General features: G+C 45.9%; 1 protein-coding gene across 2 annotated transcripts in view; it reads left to right on the forward strand.

Annotated features, from left to right (window-relative positions):
- The window catches only part of egflam (EGF-like, fibronectin type III and laminin G domains), a 46313-nt gene that overhangs the window by 18821 nt on the left and 11668 nt on the right, over positions 1–15824 (forward strand). For both annotated transcript variants that reach the window (XM_031817093.1, XM_031817094.1), the window contains exons 7-16: positions 1812–1978; positions 4981–5096; positions 6177–6597; positions 8002–8102; positions 8202–8302; positions 8554–8698; positions 9055–9244; positions 11159–11284; positions 12633–12876; positions 13122–13233. In XM_031817093.1, coding sequence (XP_031672953.1) covers positions 1812–1978; positions 4981–5096; positions 6177–6597; positions 8002–8102; positions 8202–8302; positions 8554–8698; positions 9055–9244; positions 11159–11284; positions 12633–12876; positions 13122–13233 — 1723 coding nt within the window. The remainder of the gene's footprint in view (positions 1–1811; positions 1979–4980; positions 5097–6176; positions 6598–8001; positions 8103–8201; positions 8303–8553; positions 8699–9054; positions 9245–11158; positions 11285–12632; positions 12877–13121; positions 13234–15824) is intronic.

Here is a 15824-nt window from a genome sequence, read left to right on the forward strand (position 1 = left end):
AGCTGCTCAGATAGCTGATGATTAAGTTAGTTTGGGAAATGTAAGTCTCCAGCTTCAGCGATTTTTGCAATTCGTTCCAGTCACTGGCAGCAGAGAACTGGAAGGAAAGGCGGCCAAAGGAGGAATTGGCTTTGGGGATGACCAGTGAGATATACCTGCTGGAGCGCGTGCTACGGGTGGGTGTTGTTATCGTGACCAGTGAGCTGATATAAGGTGGAGCTTTACCTAGCATAGACTTATAGACGACCTGGAGCCAGTGGGTCTGGCGAAGAATATGTAGCGAGGGCCAGCCAACTAGCGCATACAGGTCACAGTGGTGGGTGGTATAAGGCGCTTTGGTAACAAAACGGATGGCACTGTGATAGACTGCATCCAGTTTGCTGAGTAGAGTATTGGAAGCTATTTTGTAGATGACATCGTCAAAGTTGAGGATCGGTAGGATAGTCTGGAAGGAGAGTTTACAGTCTAGGCAGACACCTAGGTATTTGTAGTTGTCCACGTATTCTAGGTCAGAATTGTCCAGAGTAGTGATGCTAGTCGAGCAGGCGGGTGCGGGCAGCGAATGGTTGAAAAGCATGCATTTGGTTTTGCTAGCGTTTAAGAGCAGTTGGAGGCCACGGAAGGAGTGATTAGGGGAGGGTTCCATTGTTCACTAGCGACTCCTGTGGCGGGTCGGGCGCAGTGCACGCTGACACGGTCGCCAGGTGCACGGTGTTTTCCTCCGACACATTGGTGCGGCTGTCTTCTGGGGTTAAGTGGGCATTGTGTCAAGAAGCAGTGCGGCTTGGTTGGGTCGTGTTTCGGAGGACGCACAGCTCTCGACCTTCACCTCTCCTGACTCCGTAGGGGAGTTGCAGCGATGGGACAAGACTGTAACTACCAATTGGATACCATGAAATTGGGGAGAGAAAGAAGAGAGAAAAGAAAAGCCCTCTGAAGACAGTAATGTTTTTTATTCCTTTTTGCAGATTTGTTCCACTCTAGAATGCATGTTTCCGTTTGAATTCTCAACTCTACCGAACCACAGTGGTTCTATTTGAACAGCTGTTTTCTTCACACAGTCCATTTAAAATGAGAAGTATTGATTTAAAAAATAACATTGACTGAGGAAAGCGAGATGGACCGTAATAAAAGTACCAGCTGTACATGTTCAACTCTGATCTCCTCACCCTGCCAAGCTTCTGACAAGACAATTGTCTGATTTGTAATATCCTCATGTTCCCAGCCAATAGAGTAAGATACTGTTTCACGCCTGCTAGAACAAGCAAGTACTTGGAATTGGGTTGATCCGTTGCCCGATTCTAATATCAAATGGCAACTTTGAAAAAAGGTAGAAATGGTTGTTTAAATGGAGCTACATCAATATATCTCTTATATTTCTAGACCACATGAACATTTGCTGAAAACACTATCCCGGTGTTGCCTGCCAATCAGTTGAGAATGAGTTGTGTTTCTGTGTTAAGACGAGTGTGTTTAGACTCAACTTTGACCTGTGAACCATGTTGGGACTGGAAGTGTGCAGGACAGGTGTGCAGTGCGTGGTGAGAACCCTGTAAGCTAACCTGTAAGTTATGCAGTCAGTGGCCCTCTAGTTAAGTAGAGCACGAGGCTGGAGAAACACACCCGTTCACAAGGTGCAGACTAACGCAGACCATGAATTAAGTTGCACACTCCATATTCCTCCCAGTTAAAAAATAATAATAAATGCATTATTTCATGAGATATAATTTTTTTCTCTCAATGCATGACCTGAATAGTGTTTTAGTCAGTGCACCAGTGTAATTCCTATATGAATGGTCTCCTCTATACAGGCCTGAGATGGACACAGAGTGGACCTACATCAGGGAGCCCATTGAAGCCAACTCCATGGTACTGAAAGGGTTAAGTCCCGACACGGAGTACCAGTTTGTGGTCCGAGCCGCCAACGTCCATGGGGTGAGCCCTCCCAGCGCCATCAACAACCCCATCCGCACACCTGGTAACTGCCCCGCCACTGTGTGTGTGTGTGTGTGTGTGTGTGTGTGTGTGTGTGTGTGTGTGTGTGTGTGTGTGTGTGTGTGTGTGTGTGTGTGTGTGTGTGTGTGTGTGTGTGTGTGTGTGTGTGTGTGTGTGTGTGTGTGTGTGTGTGAGAGAGAGGTGTGCGTATGTGTTTTCTGTCCATTTCTTTAAGTCCATGGAGATAAAGCGATAGACTTAGACTGGGTCTAGAGGTTTTGTATTTTCCTGTTGTAATAATGTAAATTACAAATGGTGTGTGGGGAGGTTTATGGGCTGATTGCTATTGATATGAGAGAGTCCCAAATGGCACACTATTCCCTACATAGTGCACTACTTTTGACAGATCCCTATGGGCCCTGGTCAAATGTAGTGCACTATATAGAGAATAGGATGCCATTTAGGAGGCTGCCAGAGATAACCCTGAGGCTCCGGATCAGTACTGTCTTTATAGGGGAGAGAGGGGCCATGGTAGACTGGCAGTCTATGGACAAACATTAGCACGTAAGCTTTACTCTGGTGTGTACATGTGCAAGTTTGGAAGTGTTTTTAAAAATGTTGCACACACACTGTATTAGGTAAACATACGGTTATAAATACAGGTTGGAGGTAAGACTCCCAATCGGTACTGGAGACAAGTTTAACCCTTTATAGAACAGAGAGAGGTTCCTGATGCCATGTTGTGAGGAGGACTGTGGGGGCTGTTGTCCTGTCAATCCAACTCCTAGAGCCTTGTGGGTGGGCGGCTGGCGCGCCGACACATGGTGGCAATCACAGGGTTAAACTGGACTGAATGAAGCATCTTAAGTCCTGTTGGTTTGGATAGAGAGGCAGTCCCAACACACTGCGTCACAAGCCTGCCCCCCCTCACAGGGCGAAAATCGGGTTACGCCCTGGCCTCATCAGACAGGATTAAGAGCGGGGGGATGGGGGAGGTTTGACCCCCGTAGAGAAGGGCGGGTTTGTACAGGACTTGACTAGCACCCATATCTCCAAATTACCTCCCTGCATGACCAAAATCATGGGGCACGTGAGGGGAAGGAAGCAGGGAGGGGCGCGTTACACCTCCCCATTTGTAGTTCCCTCCCACAAAACAAAGAATCAAGAGGACAGGATCATTTTAATGCCAATCATCTTTACCATAACACATTGAGGACTCATTCTGTTTTCACTCTTATTGAAAACGTTTTCTCCTTACTAAACACAACCCATTTTATTTCCACTCCTACATTATGGTCAGTAGTAACCTTACCCCACTCCTACATTGTGATCAGCAGTAACCTTACCCCACTCCTACATTGTGGTCAGTAGTAACCTTACCCCACTCTTACATTATGGTCAGTAGTAACCTTACCCCACTCCTACATTGTGATCAGTAGTAACCTTACCCCACTCCTACATTGTGGTCCGCAGTAATCTTACCCCACTCCTACATTGTGATCAGCAGTAACCTTACCCCACTCCTACATTGTGATCAGTAGTAACCTTACCCCACTCCTACATTGTGGTCCGCAGTAATCTTACCCCACTCCTACATTGTGATCAGCAGTAACCTTACCCCACTCCTACATTGTGGTCAGTAGTAACCTTACCTCACTCCTACATTGTGATCAGCAGTAACCTTACCCCACTCCTACATTGTGGTCAGTAGTAACCTTACCTCACTCCTACATTGTGGTCAGTAGTAACCTTACCTCACTCCTACATTGTGGTCAGTAGTAACCTTACCTCACTCCTACATTGTGGTCAGTAGTAACCTTACCCCACTCCTACATTATGGTCAATAGTAACCTTACCTCCTACATTATGGTCAATAGTAACCTTACCTCCTACATTATGGTCAATAGTAACCTTACCCCACTCCTACATTATGGTCAGTAGTAACCTTACCTCACTCCTACATTGTGGTCAGTAGTAACCTTACCCCACTCCTACATTATGGTCAATAGTAACCTTACCTCCTACATTATGGTCAATAGTAACCTTACCTCCTACATTATGGTCAATAGTAACCTTACCTCCTACATTATGGTCAATAGTAACCTTACCTCCTACATTATGTTCAGTAGTAACCTTACCTCCTACATTATGGTCAGCAGTAACCTTACCCCACTCCTACATTATGGTCAGTAGTAACCTTACCTCCTACATTATAGTCAGTAGTAACCTTACCTCCTACATTATGGTCAGTAGTAACCTTACCTCCTACATTATAGTCAGTAGTAACCTTACCTCCTACATTATGGTCAGTAGTAACCTTACCCCACTCCTACATTATGGTCAATAGTAACCTTACCTCACTCCTACGTTATGGTTAGAAGTAATTATTTTTAGGTTGTTCTGCACACACACACACAGACACACAGCATTATATGTGAAATAAATAATTTAGGTTGGGGATTCTAAACATCATGGCGTTTTTGTTTCCTACTGTCTGGCCGGACTCAGCCTGGTCTCTGTCTGCATGGTCAGTTGTATATCTGGGGGACAGGTTCCAGTATGTGGGGGGAAAAAAGCTCTCTACACTGTGACAGGTAGACCTGGGACAACTACTCTGTTAACCTGGTCCCAGATCTGTGGGTGCTATTATGTAAACTCCTTGTCATAACTTTGACACGACAGCACAAGCTGATCTAGGACCAGGCTACTACTGTATATCATCCATCCCTATAAAGGGGATCATCCACCAACATTTATTAGCTAATCATCATCATCCTCAGCACCATGGGCTCCCTGTGTGTTTGCTGCCCACTCAACCAAGTCCCCACCATAGAGTTGGATAGAGTACTCGCCACAAGGCCCGTGTTAGCATGGGTAGCTATTTCGAACTCTATGTTCCCCACCTGTCCATCTGTCTGGAGAGTCAGTCTAACTGTGACATTGTGACTCACTGTGCTCTTGTCATAGTCTCATGATGCTGATACTGTACTTGTACTGTACACTGTGTCGATTTAATTCTATACATAATAGTGTCCATATCCATAGGCACAGCAGAGGTTGGCAGCAGCGGCTATGGCCAGCGCTACATCACAGACGGCAAGATCAAAGATGAAGACGGATTTGACATAGACGACTCTGACTACGATGTCTTCATTGAGGAGGTGGGTCATCATGTACATCAGGGCTCTGGGGTTATGTTTTCCTTAGGTACAGATCTAGGATCCTCTTACCCTCTCTCAATCCTAACCTTAACCATTAGTGGGGGAAATGAGAAACTGTCCCAAGATCAGTGTCTAGGAGCAAATTCACCCTAGACCGGTCACAGGGGCCCTAGAAACCAGGGGCCCTAGGAAAGCCACCCTACCAATCTTATCCTTATCTCAGTCATATCCCAATCCGGCTATTCTCAGGGCAAATATTTAACAACCGTATGTTCCCGGTTTCCTTGTTCAAAAAGCACTTTTAATGCAGATTATACATTGAGATTGTTTTTTCGTCCAGGAATAGGGTTCATTTGGGTCCAGGAATAGGGTTCATTTGGGTCCAGGAATAGGGTTCATTTGGGTCCAGGAATAGGGTTAATTTGGGTCCAGGAATAGGGTTAATTTGGGTATAGGAATAGGGTTCATTTGGGTACAGGAATAGGGTTCATTTGGGTACAGGAATAGGGTTCATTTGGGTCCAGGAATAGGGTTCATTTGGGTACAGGAATAGGGTTCATTTGGGTCCAGGAATAGGGTTCATTTGGGTACAGGAATAGGGTTCATTTGGGTCCAGGAATAGGGTTCATTTGGGTCCAGGAATAGGGTTCATTTGGGTCCAGGAATAGGGTTCATTTGGGTCCAGGAATAGGGTTCATTTGGGTCCAGGAATAGGGTTCATTTGGGTCCAGGAATAGGGTTCATTTGGGTCCAGGAATAGGGTTCATTTGGGTATAGGAATAGGGTTCATTTGGGTACAGGAATAGGGTTCATTTGGGTACAGGAATAGGGTTCATTTGGGTCCAGGAATAGGGTCCATTTGGGTCCAGGAATAGGGTTCATTTGGGTCCAGGAATAGGGTTCATTTGGGTCCAGGAATAGGGTTCATTTGGGTCCAGGAAAGCAGCTCTATAAGTATAACTATACATTTGGCAACACTGTTTGTTTTAGGCTTGTACCCAGTCTGTTCAATAACTAATCCAGCAAACTAAACTAACCGTGGCAGTGGCATCCTTCTTACTCCATCTTGCCATTTCGAAGCTAAAGCCGTTCCCTGCCATTCCCAATGGTGACAACCAGAGATCCCAGCTCCGTTCCCGGTCTGGAACGCCGTCCTCTCAGCCAGGGGGGAACGTCATCTACAGGATGGGCACGGCCACACCCAACGCCATCCTCCTCCCCTCACCCCCATCTGACCCAGAGCTGGGCTCCCCACTTACCCCCGTCACCCCTGAGCTGATCACCATGAGCCCCACCACCGACAGCCCTTCCTCCACCACCCTGCCTCACACCACCCCCACGCCCCCCATGACCCAGTGGATGGGCCCCGTGCCCAGGCTCTACGACCTAGCCTGTGAGGACACGGTGTGCCCCCCCGACAGCTTCTGCCTCAGTGACTACGACAGCGGAGGCTCCCGTTGCCACTGCAACCTGGGCCGCAGTGGTGACATCTGCTCCTACGGTGAGTCAGTCCAGGTCAGGTCAGGGGTGTTAACCCTGTGATGGCAGGACTTGGACCTTGGATTAGGACAGGGACTTGCCAGCTTTCTTCTCCCCCTGCTCCTCTTCCCCCTGCTCCTCTTCCTCCTGCTCTTCATGCCTCTCCTCCCCCTCCTCCTCTTCCTCCTGCTCTTCATGCTTCTCCTCCCCCTGCTCCTCTTCCTCCTGCTCTTCATGCCTCTCCTCCCCCTCCTCCTCTTCCTCCTGCTCTTCATGCCTCTCCTCCCCCTCCTCCTCTTCCTCCTGCTCTTCATGCTTCTCCTCCCCCTGCTCCTCTTCCTCCTGCTCTTCATGCCTCTCCTCCCCCTCCTCCTCTTCCTCCTGCTCTTCATGCCTCTCCTCCCCCTCCTCCTCTTCCTCCTGCTCTTCATGCCTCTCCTCCCCCTCCTCCTCTTCCTCCTGCTCTTCATGCTTCTCCTCCTCTCCTCTTCCTGCTCCTCCCCCTCCTCCTGCTCCTCCTCTTTCTGCCCCTCCTCCTCACCTCTTCATACTCCTCCCCCTCCTCCTGCTCCTCCTCTTTCTGCCCTTCCTCCTCTCCTCTTCATACTCCTCCCCTCCTCCTGCTCCTCCTCTTTCTGCCCTTCCTCCTCTCCTCTTCATACTCCTCCCCCTCCTCCTGCTCCTCCTCTTTCTGCCCTTCCTCCTCTCCTCTTCCTGCTCCTCCTCCAAAATATACTCAAAGCATCTTATCTCTTAGTCTTATAAACCCTGACAATAATAATTTGACTGACTTTATTAAGTGTTTTTAACCCCTCTCCTCGTGGGAGAATGGATCAACCCTGTGCAATCGGAGTGTTCTATCCTCTGTAATTGGTGTGTGTGTGTGTGTGGGGGGGGGGGGTACCCCAGAGACAGTGGCTGAGTTTGGGTCTATAGACATCCTTCTGGAAATGATCTGTGTCCTCTATTTCTCTGAAAACGTCTCTCTAGTGGAGATAGGGTCTGTGGATAGGGTGTCTCTGGTGTAGGCCTAATTCTGTGTCATGAACATAAATTGATCATGTAGAGCACAGGGAGAAGGGGGGGAGGGGGGGTCAGAGTTTCGAAAATGTTTGTGTTTCACCTAAATTCAACTGGGTCGTATTCATTATTCACCAAACAGAAGAAACAAACTAAAACAAGGATGGACTATACCTGAGCTTGTCCAATAACCAACGCTCTTTTTGCTTTCCGTTGTACAGCCTTTTGCCACGGTGTGCCCTAATGAATACCATCATGATCTTCCACCTGGTTCTGCCTTGCACTCCTATGTTTTTGAGCCCCAGTATTTGAATTCAGTTGAGTGTGTTGCATGTTCACACTGACTTGATGGATGCCATTGTAAAACACAGTGATGAGCTGGTGTTTCCTGCTCTGTGTTTGCCAGGAGTGACGGTGCAGTTCCCAAGGTTCTATGGCCACTCCCACATGACCTTTGAACCTCTGAAGAACTCTTACCAGACCTTTCAGATGACCCTTGAATTCAAGGTACAGTACTATACCACTGGTTGTGTGTCTGTGTGTGTGGTCCGTGCATGTCTGTGTGTGTATTTCCGTCTGTATCTATGTGTGTGTGTTGTGTGTTAGGCAGACTCGGAGGATGGCTTGTTGCTGTACTGTGGGGAGAATGAGCATGGCCGTGGAGACTTCACCTCTCTGGCTCTTGTACGAGGCAAGCTGCATTACAGGTGTGTGACCAGTGTGGTTGCCTGCGGGTTTGTCAGGGTGTAGGGTGAATTTGCCCCTTGATGCTGATCTTGTGTCAGTCTTGCATTTTCCCCACTAATAATTAAGGTTATTATTGGGGGAGGAGAAGCTGATCCTAGATCTGTACTTAGGGGGAAATTCATCTCAGACTGTGTGACAGTGATTAGGCATGCTGTGATAGGGTCAGTGTGGTTGCGGCGGGGGAGACAGACAATGTGTTGTGGTTTTGCAGGTTTAACTGTGGCACTGGGGCAGCACAGATAGTCAGCGAGACTCGCATGGTGCCGGGACAGTGGCACACTGTCACCGTATTCAGGGACGGCATGAGTGGCTGGCTGAGAATGGACAACGATACGCCCATTTCAGGACGCTCACAGGTGAGGGCAGAACACACCAGTGGAGCCAGCAAGATTTTAGATTGGGTCGATATTTCACTGAGATAGAAGTATGATCTATAATGGTCTGTGTATCAAATGGCACCTGATTCCCTACATAGTGGACCACTTTTGACCAGAGCCCGATGGGCTTCCTTATGGACTCTGGTCAAAAGTAGTGCACAGTATAGGAAATAGGGTGTCATTTGGGATGCATACCTCCATGATTGACAGGTGATAATCCCTCTCATTAGAGAGCTTTAGTGCATCGCTTTTTCTATTTCTCTTTTTATGTTTTGTCAGGATTAGCTATAGATTTGCTTGACTGTAATGGTTGACCCTCTCTTTCTCCCCCACAGGGACAGTACACCAAGATCACATTCCGAAGCCCGTTGTACTTGGGAGGGGCTCCCAGTGCCTATTGGTTGGTCAGGGCCACAGGGAGCAACCGGGGCTTTCAGGGCTGCATCCAGAGTCTGACCATCAACAACAAGGCCACGGATCTCAGACCCTGGCCCCTAGGCAGCGCTCTGAGCGGGGCAGACATCGGTAAGGGGGGTCCGATCCATACACGTCTGGATGTCCAGCTGGCTTATATCCTCTTCATTCCCAATGGTTTCTGATGATTCTTTGTTTTTCATTCAAGTCTTATAATCATAGTCTTCTACCTCTAGTTTTAGCTCTAGCACTTCTAACAGAATTTGTCACTTTGTCCAAATTCCATGAATATTCGGATGTACTGTAGTCCATCATCCCATGTCTTTGGCCATGTCTGTGGAATGAATCTGTCCCCAGGTCAGATTTGAGCTGGAGAGTTGTCTGGCTTTCTGTAGGTCAACAGTCAGACACCATATTGATTAGTGCATTTATACCGGGTGTGGAGTTGAATGGACAGTCAATGTTGATGAGAGTCGACAGAACGAGGGAGATGCACCACTGGTTCTCACTCTGTGTCAAAGTGGTAACTCACACTGTAGCGCCACATAGGTGAAATCAAGGAGGTGATTCGTCCAAAGAAAGATGAGACGGCAGTTAAAGGGGTAGTTCATTTAGAGTTAGACGGCAGTTAAAGGGATAGTTCATTTAGAGTTAGAGGGCAGTTAAAGGGGTAGTATATTTAGAGTTAGAGGGCAGTTAAAGGGATAGTTCATTTAGAGTTAGACGGCAGTTAAAGGGGTAGTTCATTTAGAGTTAGAGGGCAGTTAAAGGGATAGTTCATTTAGAGGGCAGTTAAAGGGATAGTTCATTTAGAGTTAGAGGGCAGTTAAAGGGGTAGTTCATTTAGAGTTAGAGGGCAGTTAAAGGGATAGTTCATTTAGAGTTAGAGGGCAGTTAAAGGGGTAGTTCATTTAGAGTTAGAGGGCAGTTAAAGGGATAGTTCATTAAGAGTTAGACGGCAGTTAAAGGGATAGTTCATTTAGAGTTAGAGGGCAGTTAAAGGGATAGTTCATTTAGAGTTAGACGGCAGTTAAAGGGGTAGTTCATTTAGAGTTAGAGGGCAGTTAAAGGGATAGTTCATTTAGAGTTAGACGGCAGTTAAAGGGATAGTTCATTTAGAGTTAGAGGGCAGTTAAAGGGATAGTTCATTTAGAGATGGACGGCAGTTAAAGGGATAGTTCATTTAGAGTTAGAGGGCAGTTAAAAGGATAGTTCATTTAGAGTTAGACGGCAGTTAAAGGGGTAGTTCATTTAGAGTTAGAGGGCAGTTAAAGGGATAGTTCATTTAGAGTTAGACGGCAGTTAAAGGGATAGTTCATTTAGAGTTAGAGGGCAGTTAAAGGGATAGTTCATTTAGAGGGCAGTTAAAGGGATAGTTCATTTAGAGTTAGAGGGCAGTTAAAGGGGTAGTTCATTTAGAGTTAGAGGGCAGTTAAAGGGATAGTTCATTTAGAGTTAGACGGCAGTTAAAGGGGTAGTTCATTTAGAGTTAGAGGGCAGTTAAAGGGATAGTTCATTTAGGATTAGAGGGCAGTTAAAGGGATAGTTCATTTAGAATTAGAGGGCAGTTAAAGGGATAGTTCATTTAGAATTAGAGGGCAGTTAAAGGGAAAGTTAATTTAGAGATAGGGGGCAGTTAAAGGGATAGTTAATTTAGATTTAGGGGGGCAGTTAAATGCATAGTTAATTTAGAGATGGGGCAGTTCAAGGGATAATTCATTTAGAGTTAGGGGGCAGTTCAAGGGAGAGTTAATTTAGTTAAGGGTCAGTTAAAGGGATAGTTAATTTAGAGTTAGGGGGCAGTTAAAGGGATAGTTCATTTAGAGTTGGGGGCAGTTAAAGAGAGAGTTCATCATTATCATAAAACACAAAACACATCATCAGAAATGTAGCTTTGTTCTGAAAGTGAAAACTTGACTGCACAATTTCTTGGGATTGTATTAACAGTGGACACTTTTTTGTTGTTGTGAACTGTGTCTTTAAACCCTGCAGCGCCTGTGTGTATCCTTTCCGTTTGTTCCCCAGGTGAGTGCAGTGACAGCGTGTGTGAGATGATCACCTGCGACAACAGAGGAATCTGCTTTGCCAACCGAGCGGACGGGTACATCTGTCTGTGCCCTCTGGGCTTCAGAGGCATGCTCTGTGAAGAGAGTGAGTCATCTTTCTGTCCTCTAGTCTGCATCACACATGGCCCATAGGGCTCTGGTCAAAAGTAGTGCACTGTGTAGGGAATAGGGTTCCATAGGGCTCTGGTCAGAAGTAGTGCACCATATAGGGAACAGGGTGCTATTTGGAATGCATCATACTGTACTTCTCTACAACACAAACTGTATAATGCCAATTGTGAAAAGATTTAGATATTAAATACTGACTTCTGCCCATTCAATTATACTTGACATCAGACATAGACATGTTTCTTTCTTGTGCTACACACCCTGTATTCTACTTAGATAGATCAGCCACACCCTGTATGCTACTTAGATAGATCAGCCACACCCTGTATGCTACTTAGATAGATCAGCCACACCCTGTATGCTACTTAGATAGATCAGCCACACCCTGTATTCTACTTAGATAGATCAGCCACACCCTGTATGCTACTTAGATAGATCAGCCACACCCTGTATGCTACTTAGATAGATCAGCCACACCCTGTACGCTACTTAGATAGATCAGCCACACCCTGTATTCTACTTAGATAGATCAGCCACACCCTGTATGCTACTTAGATAGATCAGCCACACCCTGTACGCTACTTAGATAGATCAGCCACACCCTGTATTCTACTTAGATAGATCAGCCACACCCTGCATGCTACTTAGATAGATCAGCCACACCCTGTATTCTACTTAGATAGATCAGCCACACCCTGTATGCTACTTAGATAGATCAGCCACACCCTGTATTCTACTTAGAAAGATCAGCGTTTCGATTTTGAAACATTTTCCAACTCCTCTCCCCTAACCCAATCCCAAACCTGTCACCCTATCCCAAACCTGTCACTTTATCCCAAACCTGTCACCCAATCCCAAACCTGTCACCCTATCCCAAACCTGTCACCCTATCCCAAACCTGTCACCCTATCCCAAACCTGTCACTTTATCCCAAACCTGTCACTTTATCCCAAACCTGTCACCCAATCCCAAACCTGTCACCCTATCCCAAACCTGTTACCCTATCCCAAACCTGTCACCCTATCCCAAACCTGTCACCCTATCCCAAACCTGTCACTCTATCCCAAACTTGTCACCCTATCCCAAACTTGTCACCCTATCCCAAACCTGTCACCCTATCCCAAACCTGTCCCTTTATCCCAAACCTGTCCCTTTATCCCAAACCTGTCACCCTATCCCAAACCTGTCACCCTATCCCAAACCTGTCACTTTATCCCAAACCTGTCACCCTATCCCAAACCTGTCACCCTATCCCAAACCTGTCACCCTATCCCAAACCTGTCACCCTATCCCAAACCTGTCACTTTATCTCAAACCACTGCCAGGTTTCCTGCTGTCTCTGCCGCTCTTCAACGAGACCATGTTTTCGTACGCCAGCGCCCCTTGGCCCCAGTCCCTCCTCAGTTACCTGTCCTTCATGGAGTTTGAGATCACCTTTCAGCCGGCCAGGCCTGACGGCACGCTGCTCTACAGCGACGACGCCAGCAGTAGGGACTTCTTGGCCATCAACCTGGTGGAAGGATACGTGGAGTTCCGCTTTGACTGTGGATCTGGAGGGTCTGTCATTAGGTACAGGCTTCATTGAAAGATCTATGTTTACAGGATATGACTCTGTTACGACTGTTTTGTAATGTTTGTAGACTTGTGTTGGCAACTCTTTGTTCATATGTATAGGAAATGATGACTGTTTGACCAATGCTTTTCCTGTCTGTGTGTGTCTGTGTCTGTATGCGTATGTGTGTCTATGTCTGTTTATGTGCGTGTGCATGTGTGTCTCTGTGTGTGTGCGTGCGTGTGTATGCATGTGTGTGTAGGAGTGAGGAGCAGGTCAGTATAGGCACATGGCATGAGCTGCGGGTCTCTCGTACAGCCAAGAGTGGCATCCTGCAGGTGGACAACCAGAGGCCCATGGAGGGCATAGCTGAGGTACAGGACTGGACTAGGATTTGACATTTCCAATAACTTTCCCAAAAATTCCCAGGTTTTCCAGAAATCCTGGTTGGAGAATTACAGATGTCCTTTTCTATCCTGATACCTGGGAATTGTTCGATTGGGATTTCCAGAAAACATTTTGTCAGCCGGTTATTGTCATGCGAAAGACTGTCTATTTCACGGTAATTGACCGTTAATTAACATGAACATGTTTAGCATCTCCTGGCTTCCACACATACAAGCCACTGATGCCAGACCTTTGAAACATCTACATTTTAAAAAGTCAACCAAATTAATGTAATAAAATACACCATCACAATAAATACAGGATTTATTTTAGGCAGGTCTAAAGAAACATTATGATATGAAGAAAATGTATTTCAGACAAAACAGAATATGAGTTGGCCCATTGTATGTTATCTGGCTATGTGCCATGCCTAGGCTGTAGGCTTATTCATTTAGCAGACAAGATAGGCTTATGTGTACATATGAAGTGGCTATGTTGAGCATTAAAGTGATCATTTGAAACAGGTCCTATACACAGGTCCTATACACTGGTGCTATACACTGGTGCTATACACTGGTCCTATACACTGGTCCTATACACAGGTCCTATACACTGGTGCTATACACTGGTGCTATACACTGGTCCTATACACTGGTGCTATACACTGGTCCTATACACTGGTGCTATACACTGGTGCTATACACTGGTCCTATACACTGGTCCTATACACTGGTGCTATACACTGGTCCTATACACTGGTGCTATACACTGGTGCTATACACTGGTGCTATACACTGGTCCTATACACTGGTGCTATACACTGGTCCTATACACTGGTCCTATACACTGGTGCTATACACTGGTGCTATACACTGGTCCTATACACTGGTCCTATACACTGGTCCTATACACTGGTGCTATACACTGGTCCTATACACTGGTCCTATACACTGGTGCTATACACTGGTGCTATACACTGGATTTAGAGTTCTTTGGCAACATTAGTTGTGAATGATACAAACCTTATAATGTCTTAGAAATCAAACATATATGGGCTGCATGATGAGACTATAGACTACTGATGATTTGAGAAAGTCGCAAAAACATTGTTGCCGCCCATAGCATTGAACGGAAGGAAAGACAGCGAGCATTTGGCCTCCCTTGATAAAGAAATATATCAAATAATAGCCAATCAGCGTTGAGCTAAACGGAGTGAGCTCAGCTGTGATTGGTCCTGGTGCACACAAAAAAAGTAAAGGGAAGCCAGTTTGGTTTTGTCTTCAGACCAATCACATCACGAGCCAAACGTCATTATTGACAGAAAAAAAACATGAATTGTTGCATCTCGTTGTGTTGTTGTCTTCCGGTAGCTAGCGAGCTAAAATCATCCCTTTCCTAAAGTAGCCATGGATGATGATGGACTTGTGGATGTATTTAATTCTCCGTACTGGCCAATGATTATAACGGTGGTTCTGATCCAACCATTAATTCATACATTGTTGTGCCCCTGGCCTGAGGATGGAAGTTCAAGATGTAGCTAGACTTAGTATGCTAATGTTAACTAGCTGGCGTGGCGTGCCGTTGCCCATGAAGTTAAGCTAGCGAGCAAGTATTTTAGCCAAGTAACCTAGGACAACAAAAAATAATAGCGTGTACTGTGTGAAAGAGTCATATACTGTTTAGGCAACATGAAAGAGGAGGATGGCATTGGCGTTTTCCTACAAGTACGAGTAAATACACGTTTTCACACACACAAACACACACAGAAATCAATACCATGGACAGCCATGTCATATATAGCTTACGTTGATTGGACTAAATCGTTTTTGGTATATTTTAGTTGTCCCTGTATTAGACTAAGCACAGGTGATTAGATGATGTTGAAATAGTGCTGGAATAGGGGAGGCAGCTCCTGTTTTCATTTCGACTTGCGGTAACTGGGGCGGCAGGGTAGCCTAGTGGTTAGAGCGTTGGACTAGTAACCGGAAGGTTGCAAGTTCAAACCCCCGAGCTGACAAGGTACAAATCTGTCGTTCTGCCCCTGAACAGACAGTTAACCCACTGTTCCTAGGCCGTCATTGAAAATAAGAATTTGTTCTTAACTGACTTGCCTAGTTAAATAAAGGTAAAAATAAATAAAAAACTCCCTGTGGTCCTAAATCAATAGTTGTTTTTAATAGTCTGAAAATGTAGGGAAACATTACCTGTAGGTCATGTAACAGTTTGTTACATGCATTATGTTTTGTTGACTTCGCCGGACAGATGTGGCTCTCCGGTTTTGTCATGAAACAAATTTGTGGTTGAATTTATTCTGCCACTGTGACCAGAGTGCATAAAAGGAGATTACCATGACTCAATACTCACGTGGAATTTTACTGCGTTTTTGTTGTCCAATTTTAACTGAATTTGACATTTCTCATAACTGCCTGTAATATGGTCACCACAACATCCCTACACTTGACCATGTAGCCTGACCAGGTAAAATCTCTAGGGCACAGTGTTTTACTAGGTCAGGAGGCATGGTAAGGAACAATTCTACTGTGACTTCACTCTACTGGGACTCTACTCTACTGTACCT

Source organism: Oncorhynchus kisutch, linkage group LG3, assembly GCF_002021735.2.
Source record: "Oncorhynchus kisutch isolate 150728-3 linkage group LG3, Okis_V2, whole genome shotgun sequence".
NCBI lineage: Eukaryota > Metazoa > Chordata > Actinopteri > Salmoniformes > Salmonidae > Oncorhynchus > Oncorhynchus kisutch.